General features: G+C 34.7%; 1 protein-coding gene and 1 long non-coding RNA gene across 5 annotated transcripts in view; one reads left to right on the top strand and one right to left on the bottom strand.

The window, feature by feature from the left end:
• Positions 1 to 20,973, bottom strand: part of NT5C3A (5'-nucleotidase, cytosolic IIIA) — a 41,128-nt gene that overhangs the window by 15,515 nt on the left and 4,640 nt on the right. The window contains exons 1-2 of one of the 4 annotated variants that reach the window (XM_004314894.4): positions 4,549 to 4,613; positions 328 to 382 (exon numbers count right to left, since the gene is read on the bottom strand). The exons of 1 other annotated variant lie outside the window; for it this stretch is intronic. In XM_004314894.4, coding sequence (XP_004314942.2) covers positions 328 to 363 — 36 coding nt within the window. In that variant the 5' untranslated portion in view covers positions 364 to 382; positions 4,549 to 4,613. Of the gene's footprint in view, positions 1 to 327; positions 383 to 4,548; positions 4,614 to 20,973 lie in introns of those variants that run through there. 2 more of the 4 variants (XM_004314895.4, XM_019925935.3) reach the window with 2 other exon arrangements.
• LOC109548444 (uncharacterized) lies at positions 438 to 19,998 on the top strand. Its single transcript, XR_002174532.3, has 3 exons — positions 438 to 1,313; positions 2,720 to 2,790; positions 19,831 to 19,998. It is a non-coding gene; the product is annotated as an uncharacterized lncRNA (long non-coding RNA).

Consider the following 20,973-nt stretch of genomic DNA (forward strand, 5'->3'; position numbering starts at 1 on the left):
ATTTTAATTCAGAGGCCTAAGAGAAAAGATCTCATGTTGTATGATTTAAGTGTGCTGTTGCTGAGCAAGGAAAATTTAGCACAAAAAGGAATGGGGTAATCATTTTATATGCCGAGAAACACTTTAATGCACATTATATTTCAAGCAAAAAGAATTCCAAAGAAATTCAATTCAACTAACATTCGAAGTTCTACTGTGTGTCTAACATTGGGAAGAAAGATCTGTATACAGTTACAGTCCCATAATTAATTATCTGGTTAGAGACAGAGGTAAAAGTGGTGAAGATTCACCATTAATAAATGGAACTGGAAATATTCAAATACCCACCATTTTCACATGTACAGCAGAATCTTGATTAGGCATTTCTCGGTTATCCAATCTTCTGGATTTTCCCAGGTGATGTCACAGTGAAAGAGAGAGAAAAAAAGTACAAGTGACATACATACATTTTAGTCTCTTCCTTTATGTTAATGACATACCTGGAAGGTGCTTTTGGTTTGACTGAAATACCGAGTTACTGAAGGCATTTTTTTTTTTTCTTTCCTAAGAAGCTCAGCAAAGATTTTACTCTATCTCACAAAGTTTTGGGTTAAAATTGTGTATGGAGAAGTTGCAGCTCTCCTATAAGAATTTATATGGTGTTAATAAGATTTGAATAGAATTAAAGTGAAGTGTATATTTGCAAGAAAATGCTTTATTGCAAGAACACTTTATCAACATCTCTACATGTAAGGGTGAAGTTTGTGGGAAAATTATGCATTATTATTACTGAATAAGAATGTAAGGAGAAGCATAATCCACACAAGTCAAATTTATTCTTCAATTTTCTCATTTTAAAATCTTTAATTTTGTGAAATGACGTGACTAAGATCTGACTTGTGTTTGAATCTAGCATAGTGTCTGGCACAAATAGGTATGTAATTGAATGATCATTTAAGGGTTTTGGGTGAAATTTATATGCATCTATTTGTTAAACCAAAAGTTTTAAAAATACCCTATCATTATACTAAGTTTCATTTTTGCAGTATAAATCTTAGGGAAAATTATTTATTTTTGTTCCTCAATGACTTGACTTTTTTTTTTTTTTTTTTTTTGCGGTACGCGGGCCTCTCCCTGTTGTGGCCTCTCCCGTTGCGGAGCACAGGCTCCGGACGCGCAGGTTCAGCGGCCATAGCTCACGGGCCTAGCCGCTCCGCGGCATGTGGGATCTTCCCGGACTAGGGCACGAACCCGTGTCCCCTGCATCGGCAGGCGGACTCTCAACCACTGCGCCACCAGGGAAGCCCAATGACTTTACTTTTACTTTATTCCAGGTAAGCAAAATTTTATAATAAAAGCACTGTTTAAAAAGGGTAAGTTAGTTGAGAGGGAAAAACTGACTTTTTCTTAAACTCTAGTAATAGAAGTTGAACATTAGATCTGTGTTCTTTATAATTAAAATGTGTGTAGCAGACATAAAAAAAATTTCTCAAATTCTAAAATCCATCCCCCCTTCCACTTAAAGTACATATATAAAATTGGGAAATATCTTACTTAAAAAAGTATTTCCCACCCCTCTCAGAAAGGCTGTTAGTTAAGTTGATGATCTTATAACTGATGGTATCTTAGATTTGAATAAACAGTATTTCCAAATAGTAAGATACCTCCATTTTTTCACATCTGAAAAATACTGTCATCAAAACTGCCTGGCAAGTCTGTTTCTTCATTTATAGAATCCAAAGAGTAAAATATTAAATGCTTATGGCTTTTCTTCAATATTTAATATCTGAAAAGGATTTCTAGATTTCTCAGAAGGCACTATTTAAATAAAACCATTTTATTAGCTTGAAAAAAAGGAAGGAGGATGTGAAAAAGTACAGTGGAGTTTACAAAAATATCACATACTCTGAAACACTTGAAAAGCTCGAAGGAAAACAATTCTAGTAGTGAAGAATACGTTTTAATATCTGGGAATCTAAAGTCTTTTGTTACACATAGCCAAGTAGCCCAATTCCTCTCCACTCTCTGCCCCCAAGTATGGCTCTTTTTGGAGCATTCATTCATGTTTAGTAGAAAAGGAAAGAAGAAGGAAAAAAAAAAAAAAGCCAGTGTTAGTAGGTAAAGGAGTTAATCATCTTCCTCATGGTCTCTTCACTATTTTATTTATACAAAAGAAAACAAAGAGTGATCAGAAATCTGCTAATGGCCAACTTTAGGACGTTCTTTTTAATAAGTAAACCTAATAGTTTACTAGATACTCTGCAAATTTCAATGATGATATTTCATTCTTCCTAATCCTCACTGGCAATCTGACCAGAATTTATCCTTACTCAAAGATAATCTCACATGAAGTGACACTGCAGTCCTAATAGAAAAATCACTATCATTATAGAAGTGTAAAGACTAAGGTATAAATGTCAGCATTCTGGCGCTATTCTAAGGAAGACATTGAAAATTAGGGCAGGATATTTTTAAACCAATAGGCTTGTAAACCTATACTTGGTATATAAACTTCTGGCTTACTTTGCCAGCAGTCATCTGTTGCAGATGCTTCAAGAGAAAAGCTGCTGAAAAAAACACATCAAGTGTAGAAGACATGTTCAAAAATAGAAAATATTACCCTTGAACTATGAACTCTCTACTAAGAAAGTTCTGAAGTTTTAAGTATTTGGAACCTTTATATGTGGACTGGAAAATGTGGAAACTGGAAAATAATTACTTTGTGTTCTTTCACTGTGAGGTTAAGGTCTCTACTGTAACAGTGTTCATTACAAGGAACATGTAGGACCAAGCTAAAGACTGAAGCAAGAGGTAAGAACTTCACTTGCATAGCACAAACTTGATAACTGATTTTAGCTATCGTGGTATTTCATTGACATGATTCTCTTTACACCTTGAAGTTATTTACAAATCAAAATGACTGAAAATTTCTATATCTACATGAAAAAAATTTACTTGCCTTTATACAAGTTTTAAAGTATCTATTTGAATGCAAATTGAATACTTTTAAAGGCCCACTTGACTGTCTTATGGGAAAGTGAAAAAAGATTAAATTCATTGATATTCTTAGCTTAAAAAGTTGTGATTCTGCTTTAAGCTTGATACTTTTAGAAACATTTAAATTACACAATAAATTAAGGCAATTTTGAATGGTAAACTGTATACTACTTACATAAGAAAAGGTATGCATTACTACAGTATGGACAGTGTATCAGCAACAGTCCTAAATATCTTACTGCACATCTTCAGCAACATATATTACTTGTCCTAAGCTTGGGTTTTTAATAATGACACTTTTTTAGGGTGATTAGCACATGGAAAATCAAACTATAAGTTCCTCATTTGTATAACATTATAAAATCAATTTCTTGGGGGCATTTAAAGAGTTCTCCCTAATTAGATTTTCAAGGCAGCAGTGAAAAAAAAATACACAAACTGGAAAATGAAACTTTCTCTTGATACAGAGAGAAAACAAAAATGAAACTGAAGAGCAAAAGGTGGGATGGTAAGAGAAGGTGGTAGAAGAAAAGAAAATAGATTTCAAAGGCCAGTTATTTAAAAATTGGCAATTTATACCAATTTTCTTAAATAGTAAAATGTGGCTTCTCAGTCAGAATTTTGTAGATACTTATGAAAATACACAATTTCAAAGCTTAGAATTTATTCATCTATCCTCCCCATCTCCACTAACCTAATAGCTAATAGTGTTTTTCAAGGTGAGTAAACCAAGGCACACAGAAAGTAGGCAATTTATACTGATCACCCTTAGAGTACTCTGAGTTCCTCTGTCCTTGAATATGTCCTAGAACAGCACAGGTAGTAAGCAGCATCCCAAGATGCAGGGCTTGGATATAGGCTGCCAATAAAAACCAAGTAAACTACTTTACGAAATGGTCTGCTGCATTAGCTAACTATAAAAAATAAAGTAAATTCAAGTATTTAAATCTAAGTTAACTACAACATTCTAGGCTATTATGGTGATATATATGTTTGAATCTTAATTTTCAATACACAATGTGTTATAATCCTTACAGACAGTAATCCAGCTTTTATTAATTTATAAAACATACCAGTATAAACCCATTCCAAGATATCCTGGATAAGGCTTATGGGCACAAAATAAAAATTAATTATCTTTATTATTAGCCATAATAAATAGTTCCTAACCCTAGCTACACAAAGCATGTGGCTATCAGCAAAACTGAGTCACACAACAACTAATGAACAACAAAATTGGATCTTTTTTCCCCTTGAAAAGAGATTTCTGAGGGTACTTTGCTTTTCTTTAACATGTATGTGTGAAACAATAAGCTCTTTTTTTTTAAACAATAAGCTCTTAAAATTAGATCCTACAAATTATAATTTCTGAGACTCAAGACACTGCAAAGTTTTACATATTCATATCTTTGCAAACTATAAAGAAGTTTTACATTATACAGGATCATTCTGTTTTTATTTCCTTAATTTGGATGCTTAAATGCTTAAAATTTCAAAAGATACAGAAGCAAATAAGAATCAGATAAAGTTAAACAAGAGAAACTCATTTTTACACGAACTGTACACACTTACCCTGAAGGTAACCGGACAAGCTACCGCAGCAAAAGAAAATTCTTCCTGTCTGAGGAGTACTAATATAGAACAAGGTGCAGCTGAGGGCGTTTCCAAAAGCCTTGGCTAATAAGCTCTATGCAAAAACAGTCTTGTGACGCATCACTACACAGTGCTTTATTATGCTCTGGGTGACAGGCTTGCTAGCTCTGAGTTAGTCACCAGTCAGTCTACAGAACATGATCAAATAAAATAATGTGGCAGTTAAGAGAACATAAATCTGTACTAGTAGAGCACTGCCAACTTGCTCTGCAAAGAAAAAAGGAACCTCAACAGTAACACTTTGAAACACTCTCTTCCTCATGTGTTTTTTGGCTATCAGCGTACTTGTAGTATGTGTACTTTTCTGTATGAATATTATATTTCAATACAAAGTGAAAAAGAGTAGGTCGTGGTTGCCAGGGGCTGGAGGAGGGGAGAGCGGGGAGCTATTGCTCAACCTGTACAGAGTTTCAGTCTGGAAGATAAAAAGAGTTCTGGAGATGGATGGTGCTGGTGGTTTCACAACTATGTCAATGTACTTAATGCCATCGAACTGTACACTCAAAAACAGTTAAAGCGGTAAACTTTGTTATGTATGTTTCACAGTTTTAAAAAGATTAGTTCATTTAAGACATGTGAAAAAAACATGATGCATAAAAGTGTGGTCAGTAAGATGTTAACAGTCTTTATTGCAGGGCAGTGGGATTTAAAGTGACTTTTATGTTTTTCTTCATATTTTCCTACACTGTAAATTTCAACAAGACCATGCATAGATCTACTAAAAAATCTGAACACAATGAAAACTAATTTTTATGGTTAAAAAAATTGAAAACAGTTCCCTTCCTGCTGGAAATGAAAGCAAACTGTTGTGAAGAAAAATATTTTTAACCTTTAAAGAAAAATCAGTCTTGTTTTCAACCTGAGTAGTAGGATTAAATATGCTAATACCATGTGGCAGGTCCTGATACATAAGTTATGCTACGGGCTCTGGGAAGCTTTATCATGTTTATCATGCTTATACATGTTTCTAAACATGGCTATGCTACACTTACGTAAATAAATTTTTATATCAGCCTTCTCTCTTCTACGCTCAAGAGAAATCAAACCCACAAAACATTTCAGTAATCAAACTTTGTGAAGTGGCATTCTCTATTACAAACAACACAAAAAATTTTTAAATAGCTTTTCAAAAAGGCCACTAACAAATTAACCAAACTTGGTATCCTACCAAATGTTAAAAATTGGCATTGCTGTCTTAATAAGATGAGAAGATTGCCAACATAACATTTCTTAGAGGAAAATCTTTTATATTCTAGTAATGGAGGCTCAAGGGCAACCAGGTGATCCATTTTGAAAACACCTCTGTATTATGCATGAATGTGACGACTTAACTGTCCTTTAATATATTAATATGGTTAGCAATGATAAGAATTTTAAAGATATCTCTTTGAAACATGACTCCAGATAAATCATCTTCAACAAAAACAACAAAGAATGCTGGAGTTAGAGTTCCATAACCTTTTTGGAGGGGTATTTAGAAATACTATTAAAAGCTTTAGAAATATACATTCCCTTTGGCACACCAATTTTATGTCCTAAGGAAATAAGACAGTACACAAAGATTTAGTTGCAAGGGTGTATATTGCAGGGTTGCTTTATTATACTGGGAAACTGTAAACAGCCTAAATGCCCAGTATCTAAATGTTTATTAATACTGGAGAGGTGAATAAATTGGGGTAAACACATAAAAAATTATACAGTTCTCAAACATGATTATTCTAAATAGCTAAAATTTATTGTATGCTTACTGTGTGCCAGATACTTTTAAGCACTTGACATACCTCATCTCATCTCATCTCATCTTCATAACCCTAGAAGGTTTGTGCTATTATTACCCTCATTTTAAAGGTGAATAAATTAAGGCTTGTAGCTGGCAAGTGGCAGAAATGGATTCAAATTCAGGTCTCTGTGACTTCAGAATCCATGCCTATAAATCACTATACAGGGCTTCCCTGGTGGCGCAGTGGTTGAGAGTCTGCCTGCTGATGCAGGGGACGCGGGTTAGTGCCCCGGTCTGGGAAGATCCCACGTGCCGTGGAGCGGCTGGGCCCATGAGCCATGGCCGCTGACCCTGCGCGTCCGGAGCCTGTGCTCCGCAGCGGGAGAGGCCACAACACTGAGAGGCCCACGTACCGCGAAAAAAAAAAAAAAAGCACTATACAGTACTGCTCTGTGAGATTAATATTTACATATATACTGAGACATACATGATCTACTATTGAGTGAAAAGAGTTATGAGAGTATCTATAGCAAGAGTCCAATTTTGGGGGAGAAATCTTTATATAAGCACAGGAAAGTCTGAAGTAGAATACATAAGACAGTGTCAGTAATGGGATTAAGGGGCCACTTTTATTTTCTGAGCTTCATAAAATAAATGAGTTCCTTGGGGAAAAAATGGCTTGTTAAAAATGATATAGTAGTAGAACCAATCATGTCCATAATCGGAAAAGAAAGTTTAAGAAAAAATCAGAACCAGTCAACATCATACGGATGGATTATTTTAAATAATATTTCTAAAGTAGAGACAGAAGCAAGGAATTCAGCCAGTCACCCTAAAAACAAAACAAAATACTTTACAGCATGAAAACCAAGATGGCTAGTTTCTTATCAAGAGGGATGTTTTGGTCTCTAAGGGATAGATGACTTTGGCTTTGATAGTGCTCTGTCCAGCTACTCTAAGGAGAGTGGAGAAGAGAGGAAATGTGAGCATTGTTTCCTGACCACATATAGGGGACTTCTTCGGCCTTTCAATTCCATCTAGTAGGTGGGTATACGTGGTGGGGGTGGGATTGTGTGTCTCGTGGGGTGTCCCTCTATGTCTAAAAAACCGCGCATACCTTAATTTAAAAATAATGTATTACTAAAAAGTGCTAATGATCACCTGAGCCTCCAGCAAGTCAAAATCTTTTTGCAATAGTAACATTAAAGAACACTGATTACAGACCACCATAGCAAATATGATAGCAATGAAAAAGTTTGAACTATTGCGGGAATTACCAAAATGTGACAAAGAGACATGAAGTGAGCAAATGCTGTAGGAAAAATGGTCCCGATAGACTTGCTTGATGCATGTTTGCCACAAACCTTCGATTTGTAAAAAAATGCAATATCTGCAAAGTGCAATAAAACGAGGTATGCCTGTGTAATCTAATCAGTAAAACCTTAAGAGAAAGATAATACTTCCCCCTTCATTATAGGTAAGGAATCTAATGTCTGGGAGAAGTCACTTGTTACTTACATACATGAGCTGGAAGACTTTTTTTCTTACTTGATCAGCAATATTATAAACATAACACTTACATGAGAGGGCTAAAGATGTATATAAGAGTAATGTTTTGAAACTGTGCCACAGAAAAGGAACAAGGACACAAGTACTGAATGAAAGATAATGAATTTTGTTTCAAATAGCTCTAGGATCCTCTTTTTTTTTTTTTTTTTTTTGAGAGGAGACATAAAGGATCCAGGAATAAAAGAAGTCATAAAGGCAGTCTCTTTAGCAGCACAGTGGACTTTCATCTCTGGACACAATGACTGGGCCTTGTTGCCTTGGAGTTTCTTTATTTACTGTCATAGAAACAAAAATTACTCATATCACTCCTGATGCAAACTCTAAACCTGAAATTGATATGCCAAGAGCAAAGAATCATACAGGACTCAAATATTTGGCAGATTTTTCTCCCCTTATAATACTGAAACTGCCTGTCTTTATCAACGGAGAAAGGGATACTCATTTGTACTTCAGAGTAACTTGTTAAAACTTTTAGATACCGTCAATTTTCAATTAACTTGAAAAGCTAAAAATGATCACTTCATATTTTGCCATCAAAAAAGTTTCTCAAAATTTTGAAATAATGAAAAAACAAAAAAGTCCACAGAAAATCTATCAGTTTAAATCTTAATAACTTGTTAATTGATTTTGCCTTTAATCTTTGGGCAGGGAGTAAAGGGAATAAAGGTATTATATTAATTGTTATATATGAAAAAAATCATTTCATAATCCCACATAACACCTGTGGTATGTAGTTATTTCTCAATAATCCAATCTATGACTTAACTACTAACTCACAGTTAATTTACCATAATCCAATTACCTTTTCTCTGTGGAATGTATTTTTAAACTTCATTCTGAACTTGCTTGACACTCTAGGAAGTTATTCCAAACCAAACAATAAAGTCATAAAAGGAAGACAATTCAGTAGGAGGTGAGATGTAATACTCTCTATAAGGACTCTTGCCAAATTTGTTCCTGCTAATTGTTGCACGATGTAAATAGAAAGACCATTTTTTTAATCATACAAAACACCTGTCTAGGCATTTGACTTCTCTCAAAACTTCTCGGAAAAAGACAACAGTCAACTAACTTTAAAAGTGTGACTGTTCAAAATAAAATTGAAACAAGGTGATATAAATGTTTATATGAATACAGTTTAAAATGTTTAAGGAGCAAAAACAGAGATGAAAACAATTAATTATTATATGTTGGGGAAATGAACAGCAAGTAAAGATTTTCTCATAAGTTTTTCTCTCATTTAAAATAATTCCAAAGACTTATCCTATTAGGTGACTGTTAGCAAAGTTGATTGCTGCATTTATGAATTTACACACATATATATAAACTGAGGAAAACCTATGGTTCTAATCTCAATACATTTCTTAAAAACTCTATGCAGGGCTTCCCTGGTGGTGCAGTGGTTAGGAATCTGCCTGCCAATGCAGGGGACACAGGTTCAAGCCCTGGTCTGGGAGGATCCCGCATGCCTTGGAGCAACTAAGCCCACATGCCACAACCGCTGAGCCTGTGCTCTAGAGCCGGAGCTCTGCAACGAGAGAGGCCACAGCAGTGGAAGGCCCATGGGCACTGCAACAAAGAGTAGTCCCTGCTTGCCCAAAGACCCAATGCAGCCAAAAATAAATAAAATAAATGTATATATTTAAAAAAATACATCTTTGTTGATATGTATACATTAAAAAAAACTCTACGCAAAAATCTAGGATTGAATAACTTAATTTTCAGAAACTCAAATGAAGTTCTTGAACACAGTCTGTATCTTTTTACTTTCTTATTTAAAAAGTAATAAATTCTATAAACTCCTTTAGAGGAAATGACATTTGTGTTGCAATAAGTCGGTCAAGTTCAAGAAAATCTGATGTAAGACAGTACCATAAATGAAGGAAGTCTTTCCTAACTCTCAAATGTACTATGTTCTGATCATTCAAGATGCTTAGCACTGAAATTATTGTTCCTGTTTTATTATATCTGGATTTCTGTGCCTGAAATGCAACAAGAAGAAAAACTTTTGTTTTAATTCTGGACTCCTTCCACATCATAAAGTTGGCATTCTATATGTTGAAAAGAAACAGTATTGTTTAGGATTGCTATTTTGATATGGGTTATAATAAAAATGGTAAAAAAGTTTTATGTTATTAGTGGCTTTTATTATTGATGTATTATATCCAGTATATCTAAAAGGAGAGTACAAAGAGAACGTACTATCCCTTCTTCTTGCTATGCTAAATAAACTCATTTAAAAAGTAATAAGGTAAGAAAACAATGAAGAAAATTACTGAGATTCAAGTTCATAAACTAATAACTTGTAGTAAAGAATTATTTGAACTTATATGGATGATATCAGCAGTTGATAACTTGAGTTTTTAAAGTATATAAGTAGAAGAAAACACAAAATATAACCCTTTCAAAACCTCTCTGAATATTAATAAACTCAACATAGTAAACCAAAGTAATTAATTTAATCTTAGAAAAGTTTTGATAACATATAGTACATTCTATAATGGAATGTGTGACACAGAAACCAAATTTATGGTTACCAAAGGGGAAAGGGCTTGGGGGGGAGGAGTAAATTAGAAGTTTGGGATCAGCAAACTACTACATATAAAATAAACGAGGTCCTACTGTATAGCACAGGGAACTATATTCAATATCTTGTAATAAACTATAATAGAAAAGAATCTGAAAAAGAATATCTTTATCTATCTATCTATCCATAAATAAATATATCTGAATCACTGTGCTGTACACAAGAAACTAACACAACATTGTAAATCAATTATACTTCAATAAACCAAACCAAAACCAACAATGGAATGTGTGCTCATTAGAACAGAATTCATAAAAATAAGTTTATTAGAAAATGACCTTCAAAAAGCTTTGTGGTCAGGTTTTATACTTGTGAGCTCTTTCAAACTTTAACAGCTCCCATGCTAGATAAACTATAACACATAAAAAGAAGTTAACTACCCAATGCCATTTATGAACTAACTAGTACAAAACCCTGAAACAAATGTCTCTCAAAAAGAGACAAAAAGAGAAAAGATACCTAATTTCACTTATGAATACACATAACAAAAGTTTTAAATAATAAACCAGTGACAGGGTGGGATAGGAAGGGTGGGAGGGAGATGCAAGAGGGAGGAGATATGGGGATATATGTATATGTATAGCTGATCCACTTTGTTATAAAGCAGAAAAAAACAACAACAACCCAGTAACAAACTAAATTCAATAGTATAATAATCATCTGACATGACTGAATCAAATATATTCCAAAGATCAAGTAATAGTTATCAAAGAGAAATGATAGGATCACAGGTGATTGTATTTTCTTCTTCATACTCTTTGGTACTTTCTCAATTTTCTATAATGAATAATATCTTATACCTAGAAGAAAACAAAGATTATTTTTTAAAAGTTACATGTCCCAAAATAAAAGAAAGTGAAAGTGTGTATAATGCTACTACATCTTTAGAAGAAATGAACGTGGCATATATTAAGTAATATTTATGAAGGTAAAATGAAAATTATCTGTTGGAGCAAAATCATAATGCCTTCCTATTTTTTTCTGTAGTTAGCCTTCCTCATTCTATGGCTGGGAGGGTAAACTAGTGAGTAAGTTATACAAACTATTTAATGCTATATTCTCCTCCTACTCCGGCTATCGAATGAAGTCATAATGTATAAATGAGTCATGTGCAAATCAAGGTTAGTAAAACATTCTAAAGAATTAGTCATTGGCTTAATGAGCCATTTAAAGGTTTGAAAAGGAGGGTCAATTTAGACTACTCAAAAATGGAAGTGAAACAAAAAAACTTGGAAAAATATATTTCTAACATACTCTCATGGCTGAAAGTCATTTTATAAAAGCCCTTGCAAATCAAGAAAAAGAACTCAGATGGTTCAGAAAAGAAGAAAATAAGTGACCAAGTTTTTAAAAAGTTCAACTTCAAAAGTAATAGAAATATTAATACTTTTTTAAAAAGCTATCATTTGGCAAAGATCAGAAAAAAAAAAGATATCTACTCCCAGGAAAATACAGAATTAGGTACTTAAATATACTGTTGGTGAAAATATAAATTGGTACAACCTTTTCAGAGGGTAACCTCTGGCAGCACATTCAAAAGGCTTTGATCAAGCAATTCCATTTAAACAATCATGGACACGCACAGATGCTACAAGAATGTTCACTGATCCATTATTTATCATAACAGAAAGTGAAAAGCAATCTAAATGCTCACCAATGAAGAACTTGCTAAATAATTAATGATATCCGTATATGATATAATACCAAAGACAATATAGTCATTAAGTATAAGTTTATTATTAAGAAATAAATTAACAAGTTAAACATTGTTTTAACAAGTTAAAAACAATGTTATAGTATGGTCTCATTTTGGGAAAAATGATACTTAATAGTTATACGTACAGAAGGAGAAAGGAGTACATTTACTAAAATATGGGGTTTTTTAGGTGGTGAAAATTGCAGATTACTTTTTTTTGCTTATCTAGATTTTCTAATTTTATATCAGCATATACTATACCAGAAATAAAAAGAGAAAGAATCAAAGGGAAAATTAAGTCTAAGATAGGTAAATAATTAAAAATGGAGAAATTCCTTGTAAAAAGCTGGATCTTAATTCAGGTACTCATGAGTCCTTAATCATCAAAACTCCCCTAAAGCTAAATCAAATGATTGGAAATCCACACCTGTGGACCCCGTGAGTTAATTTTGAAATATATAATGAATCACATGATCTGTGCTTGTTCTAAGTATACTAGAGGGGACTCAAAAGTGAGTCAAACAGATACAGCTTTATCCTTTACAATAACTCATGTTTCTCATACAATTTTAGTGAAATTAAATCTCAGTAATTGTAAATGATATATGCCAAGCCTCCAAGTGTGCTACCCAGGTCAGCTGAACTATCTACAATTATGACAGCAGGCATGCAGGGATTGGGCTGGGTACTGTTTTCTAGAGTGCTAGGTACTCAGGTTAAAAACTGTTGCTCAGAATTTGGCATAATGCTGGACATTTCTCATTCTCTTTTTAACTTTAAGAAAGATATATGATAAAACTAGTCATTCAGTTTTTATCTCCAAATCTGAGGGCTCAAATGGAATACTGTTTAGAGATCATTTTTAAATGTATTACTTAAAATGAATAATATACTATATGAGAACATCATGTCTAAAATAAAGTTGGGAAAAGAATAGCTTTGTTTATTATATACACTGAATGTATATAATTTCTTTTTTAATCTTAATAACCCAGGTGGATATTAGAATAGTATACTGTTGGAATTCTCCCAAAGTGTAATTATTTAAAACAAGTGAAATGAAAAATAAAAACACAAAAACAGAACATATTCTAATATGATACCCTGAAGGAAACAGGGGGCAGGAGAGTTTTTAGGTGAATCTTCTCCACTCTAGAGAACTGGAAACTAAGGCTTACAAAAGTGAAATTTGTCCAGGGCTAAACCATTAGAATGTGGCAGTGCTGAGATCTGAACCAAGGATTTACCAACTACTAAACTTAAACATCTATTACACGACCCCATTCCCTTACAAGATTGTCTAGCGGTCAGATCACAGATTAACATAACTTGTTAAAGAAAGAAAATACTGTGTATCTTTACTAGATAAACCACAATATTTATATTATGCAGAGAAAAACAGAACAATAATTATGGATCAGTAGATATCGAGTTCCTTCTCCTGCCAAAACTAGGAACACATGACAATATCATGCATGGTACACAGTTGTGCACAAAAGACAAAATAGAATAAATTATTTAATTAGCTTAGAAAGACAAAATTTTTAAATATCAGCAACACAACACCTTACTAAAGAAGTAATTCTCATTCCCAACTGGAAGCATGCTTTACTCAAAAGCTTCAGAGAGAGCTATAATCAGACTGAATGCTGGCTCTGCTATTTATTAGCTAAGTTCCTAAGCAAGTTGATAGAAAATTACAATAACTACCAGCTGTACTGTGTTTTAATGATTAAATTAGGTAAGCATGCAGGGCACACTTGGACATAAGTAGATACCTCAATGTTTTAGTTCCTTTTCCCTGGTTACAAGATAACAAGGCAGTGCCAAATTAACCCAAATGCAAATCGGTTTCTAATTGTTTTCTAGTTCTAATGCAGTGTAGCCCCCTTTTATCTTAAGGAACTTCAGTGGGTTTCTTTTTTGTAACATTTCACTATGCTTTAAAGCTAGGTTAGGTTCTCAAACTTTTCCTATCTCCCTCTATCAAAGTGTCTCATTCCCTTAGAGAATGAGAACGCGAGAACGCTAGAACGCTAATGGTGTGACTGACAGAGAAATCAAGATAAACTGACAAACTGTTCATGGGGGAAGACTGACTGTATAATAACATGATGATTTTTTTGATGGTGTATTCGGAACCCAGACTCTGAGTGGGACATTTGAGGTAAGGTAAATGAAAGGGCTGTGCCACGACAGGGCTTCAGAGGAGATACAACAGAGGCAGGAAGGATGTTGCAGGAACCCACATCATGTTAAACCTCTGACCGTCTACTTCCACCTAATTATAAGCAGGAACTTGCCAAACAAATTAAGTAACCCTCCAATCAACTGCTAAACAACTTTGTAATCTATTAGCACCTTGAAAATGAAGAACATATGTTGAAAAAAAGTAGACAAATGGCATTTACATCTATAATGGCAGAATACTGTCATACTTGGTTTAAATTTCATAGGTTAATGGTTTTTAGGAGAGGAAAAAAATTTTCTCTCTATCCTTCTAGATTCTTGCCTGAGATCCCCCGTACTAAAAAGACAGATTAACAGAAAAAAATTTCTTCATACCTACAAGAGCTCCCACGAAGATATGAGACCCAAAGACAGCCAGGCAATTGAGGCTTACATACCATACTGAGCTAAGGAGAAAGAGGTAGGAGTCTGGGGCTTTAAAGGGGAGGAAGGCAATTCACAGAAGAGGGGAAGAGCAAACGTTTGGTAAACAAATATTTGTCCTGCTATGCAGATAAGTCTCTCAGATGAAAAATGTGATCTCTGGTAATAGCTCTCTTCCTGGTACAGGACCCCTTTCTAAATTTTTAGGCAGTTCAGGAGGAGGCAAAAAGCCTTTCCTGAGTCTGCTGAGTCTTGACTGCCTTCAGCACCAAATAATCCACATGCCAAAATGGCACATTTCGGGGTGGCATATTCTGCTCCCCTTCAGGTTTAAGAAATAGATGGTAAACATAAAAGTGCATTAATAAGGAAGGTAAATAGTTTAGAAATGTAGCACCGTGCCATAGCAGAGGGAGAAGTCTGCCACCTGCTGACAGAAAAACAGGATTGTATAATTTCCCTGATGGCTGTTTTTTTAAAGGGTGAAAACCTATCAGGAAAGGTTCATGACATTAGATTTCAAATTAGTTATTACATGAAGATATAAATTACAACCTATAATTAAAAGAAGAATAAAGATTAAAATAGGATTTCAGATTCTCTGTATTTTTTTTAATATATTTATTTATTTATTTTTGGCTGTGTTGGGTCTTTGTTACTGTGCGCGGGTTTTCTCTAGTTGCGGCGAGCGGGGGCTACTCTTCGTTGCGGTGCGCGGGCTTCTCCTTGCAGTGGCTTCCCTTGTGGCGGAGCACGGGCTCTAGGCACGTGGGCTTCAGTAGTTGTGGTGCGCAGGCTCAATAGTTGTGGCACACGGGCTTAGCTGCTCCATGGCATGTGGGATCTTCCTGGACCAGGGCTCGAACCCGTGTCCCCTAAATTGGCAGGAGGATTCTTAACCACTGCACCACCAGGGAAGTCCCTCTGTATGCTTATTAATTTAATAATAATTATTAATATTAATAATTATTAATTTAATAATTATTTTAAAAACAAGTAAAATAGGAATATATGGAAATGATTTAACATAAATTATAGGGAACATTCAAACTGCTGTGAAAAATTAAGGATAACCCAAAACACTTGGCAAAATTATAAAATCTGTGGGGGAGGGAAAGTGATTTTCCCTCTATCCTTCTAGGTTCCTGGCTGAGACTCTGCTGTAATAAAAGACAGATTGAGAAAAACAAGTTGAATAACATATACAGTATACTTCCTGTATACATGAGAGATACCCAGGAAAACTGAGTTAACTCTCAAAATGGCCCAAGCCATCGCCTTAAATACCATCTCTAGCTAAAGACAAAAGATGCTGGGCAGGGGAAAGCCAGGTTTTCAGGCAAAGCTCAGTAAATAAGGGTACGGTTGTCACGTGGAGTTAAGACCTTTAAGAGGTCTTATATAATATATATATATTCAGTTGTTGCCCTCTTTCTGACAGAGAGAGGTAGACACCCCTACAAATGGAGATTTCCCTTATAAGTGTAAATTGTTCTTATCAAAGGGTAACTTGCTTTTCAGAGTTTCTCTTGTGTCAGCTGTTTTTTTTTTAAAAAATAATCAGCCTAAAATAATCCTTAATGCTACGGAGGCATATTTTGGAGTTACAAATTCTGCTCCCTTTCAAATCCTGTAGATTTCACCTCTGCAATCCTCTTTCTGTCCTCCTCTTTGAACTGCTCCCACAGCAGTCTAGAGAGCATAGTCATTCTCTTTACTTCAGGCTTATTTTAATTCCTGCTCATCCAGAGTGGCAGGTTTGCCACCCCAAGGTGTACCTCTTTGGCATAAAGATTATTTCGAGATGATTATCTCAAAGAAACAGCAGATACAAGAGCAGCTCTGAAAACAGAGTAGACATTACCTTTTTGTAATGGAAATTTACATTTATGAAGGACATCTCCATTTGTGTGTCTCCCTTTGTACCAGGAAGAGAAGATGAGTAAGCACAAGAAACATATTAATGGAGAATGCACTTAAATTTGTGTATCAACCCTAGGTCAGGCTTGCCATACTCCTCTTCTGTCGCAACTCTTAACAGGCTCCCACACAGTTCTTTTGTCTTTAGCTTTAGATGGTATAATTCTAAGGCATCCAGAAGTTACTCATTTTCCCCTGGTATCGCCCAAGTGTACAGGTTAATGAACTTCCGTTTGTTTTTCTCGTTAGTTTGTCTTGTTATGGGGTCCCCAGTGGAGAATTTAGAAAGGTGGAGGGAAAATTATTTTCTCCTCCCCTATACTTCTCTCCTCCTGGTCCTAGTAATGCTAATTCAGTGTACCTCAGCTACCAGGTTATTCATACTAAAATGCATTCCAGATCTTATTTATTTTAGAAAAACAAACTCAAAGGCTCTTTAGCAAATTAATTACAAACACCTGATAATAAAGATGCTTCTACAATGTGGTCCCAACACACTTTTTATAATGTTGTTTCTTTTAACTAACCAGTTTTTAAAAATATATAAAATACATGCTCATGTTCTTTCAAACAGTATGAAACGTTAAAGGATGAAAAAGTTGAAGGCTTCCTCCACAGTCTCATTCTCCCAAGTCTGACTCTCACCAGCAACAACTATAAACAGCTTCTAATATAGTTTTTCAAGAATTTCCAATAACAAGCATATACATGTATCTCTTTTGGAACCACAACTGTCCTCCAACTTGCTATTTTCCCCCTCATTTGAGCTTCTGTTTTTTTAAAATTTTATTTTATTTATTTAGTTTTTATACAGCAGGTTCTTATTAGTCATCCATTTTATACACATCAGTATATACACGTCAGTCCCAATCGCCCAATTCATCACACCACCACCACCACCCCCCAACCGCTTTCCCCCCTTGGTGTCCATACGTTTGTTCTCTACATCTGTGTCTCTATTTCTGCCCTGCAAACTGGTTCATCTGTACCATTTTTCTAGATTCCACATATATGCATTAATATACAATATTTGTTTTTCTCTGACTTCCTTCACTCGGTATGACAATCTCTAGATCAACCCATGTCTCTACAAATGACCCAATTTCGTTCCTTTTTATGGCTGAGTAATATTCCACTGTATATATGCACCACATCTTCTTTATCTATTTGTCTGTTGATGGGCATTTAGGTTGCTTCCATGACCTGGCTATTGTAAATAGTGCTGCAATGAACATTGGGGTGCATGTGTCTTTTTGAATTATGGTTTTCTCTGGGTATATGCCCAGTAGTGGGATTGCTGGGTAATATGGTAATTCTATTTTTAGTTTTTTAAGGAGTCCATACTGTTCTTCATAGTGGCTGTATCAATTTACATTCCTACCAACAGCACAAGAGGGTTCCCTTTTCTCCACTTCCTCTCCAGCATTTGTTGTTTGTAGATTTTCTGATGACGCCCGTTCTAACTGGTGCGAGGTGATACCTCATTGTAGTTTTGATTTGCATTTCTCTAATAATTAGTGATGTTGAGCAACTTTTCATGTGCCTCTTGGCCAACTCGTTTGAGCTTTTTAAAATGTTAACTCATGCAGATTTACTTTTTTGTTTCCAAAGCTGCACAATATTTTATTATACAAATGCACCATAATTTAACCATGCACTGTTATTTATTTAACCAATGTATACCACCTCCAGAGTAAATGAAAGTGCCCATTTTTCTACATCCTCATCACTCTGCTTTCTCTTCTTCACACAGTAATTTCTGGCAGCCCCAATTTTCACTATTTGTGAGCACAAGACTTGGAAGTCTTGTGACTTGTAAAATTTGTAATTTTGCTGAAGGCAAGTATTTGAATTGTTTACTTCAATGGTTCTCAAACTTTTGCAAGCCTCAGAATCATGGGGTGGGGTAGGGTGGGGGGGAGCTTGTTAAATGAAGAAAGTAAAAGGATCTAAGGATATGACAGCTTTTAGCCAGAAAACAAAATTCTTGAATAAATTAAAAATAGTAGTATCTGGTTCAAGGGTGGCTGTCTGTCATGTAAATGAATTCACAACAAAAGGAATAAGCAAAAAAAAAATTTGTAAAGCTAAAACTTTTTCAGGAACTATTATAGCTAATATAAAAATGCCTCACTAGATAAGAGATCACACTTTTCACTGAAGTTGAAAATGTGGTTAACTTGCTGCTTGAGGATAACACACAGGAAACATGACAAATGTGCTTTGAAAAGACAAAGTCATATGCCTGGTAGAAACATTTCCATACTTCCAAATTTGGAGATTCAAGATAACCTTGGATATTTTCTTTGCCAAAGTTAAGATTTTAATGTATTTTCCTTATTTGACAATATATTTTATTCAAATTGGACTAATCATGATTGCTACCCCTCAAATACCACCACATACATCGAACATTACCCAATGTCATCTCCTGTTCCTTTGAACTCCACAAAGCCTTCTGTTGATCTCTCTCTCAAGACATTTATATTCATTCATTCTAGAAGTACTGTTAGGACTTTAGCTTTTAAGCTAGTTGTGACATATTTGGGAGATTAGCTTCTAAATCTCATTAGCATGTATGATGGCAGTGGTCATGTGCAGGAGTTGTTTAAGATCTAGATATTTCAGGTGTGAATGAATAAATCTTTACTCTTGGGGTGGACAGAAGATCAAAGCTATTCAGAATTTGTATTCTCTACTGCTGTATTACCAAATACTTGGAATAGTTGGAATGCTCTATTTTTCTACCAGCCTACTGACCACTGGTAATATTATATTATATACAGGTGTTTTCATTTGATTAAATATTGAATATTTACTGAATAGTCAATGATATGAAAAAAGAATGGGCACTGTGCTGTGGTATGGTAGACCGGTAATTACCTAATACACACCCTCCTCTTCTTCTTACTAATAGAATCCCAATTTTGTCAGAGGGTGGCAAGTTGCTCAATCCAAAAAAAAAAAAATTCCTCAGCTTCACTTACACTTAGGATGACCATACGATACTGTTCCCTCCAGTGACATGCAAGAAGAAAGTTTTGCTTATTAAATAAGTATTCTCCTCTCTGCCTCCTCCTTTCTGCTGCCTGGAAGATGGAGATGTTGGCCAGGACTACAACAGCCATCTTGTGACCATGAGAAAAGCCAAGGACATTTCAAAGACCTCTTCATATCCTTGTACCCTCTAATTAACACCAGCAACTGCCTATTTTTTGGACTTCTCGTTACAATAAAAAAATAAAATCTGAACTGTTTACTAAAGCCACTGATTTGGGGTCTCTGTTTCTCTTAGTCAAGTACAATTAATAAAAAAGGGTGACAAAGAACTATGCACCAATCCAGACTCTTCCAGAATATACATTACAGTAAACAATATAAGAGTACATAAATTGCTAAATTATGAGAAATCATCAGGAAATGCCACAGGAGTTCAGGGAATATGCTTCACAGAACAAATCAAGAACTGAAAACAGGTGCTAAAAGGTCATAAATTTCTGTACTGATATAAATTAGATGAAAGTTGAGTTATAGAAATATTTTAAAAGCCTATGTGATAGTGCTGATCCACTAAAGCAGCTGTTTGAATCTTGGTTCCCCCCCTCCCTTTTCTAAATATATCTAAATATAGACTCAATAGTTGGCTTTCCACTTAGAATAGTACCCAGAAAACGTTTGATATTATCTTTAGAAGAAAGGAAGAAGTTTTTGTTAGAAGTTTATCTCCAGGAAGGAAACACACTGAAGTTTCAAAAACAGCACCAGCTATTTAAGGAATAACTCCTGATGTTCACAAGGAAGCCATAAGTACTTGAGATGTGTTTAAATTAAAAATGACAATTTTAACTGGTTGGGGAACTTCCAGTGACAGTTCCATCCCTCCTATTCCTGCTGTCCAAATAATTTCCACCCTCTTTGTTGCTCTTTAGGGAATAGTGTTGAGACTATACATTTGTTCTGGTTTTGTGCTTCCATTTTATTTCATTTGTTAGATACTTCCACCTTGGGAGAATTCCCCACCCCTAAATTTATAGAGCTATAACTCTATAAATATACATAAATTGTATTTATACAATATATACATATACATATGTCACTGTATAAATTTAAGGTATACAGCATAATGATTTTACATACATATATTGTGAAATGATTTCTGCAGTAAGTTTACTTAGCATCCATCATCTCATATAGATACAATAAGAAAGCCAAAAAAAAAAAGTCTCTGTTTGTGATGAG

The sequence above is a fragment of the Tursiops truncatus genome, chromosome 9, assembly GCF_011762595.2.
Source record: "Tursiops truncatus isolate mTurTru1 chromosome 9, mTurTru1.mat.Y, whole genome shotgun sequence".
NCBI classification, from domain to species: Eukaryota; Metazoa; Chordata; class Mammalia; order Artiodactyla; family Delphinidae; genus Tursiops; species Tursiops truncatus.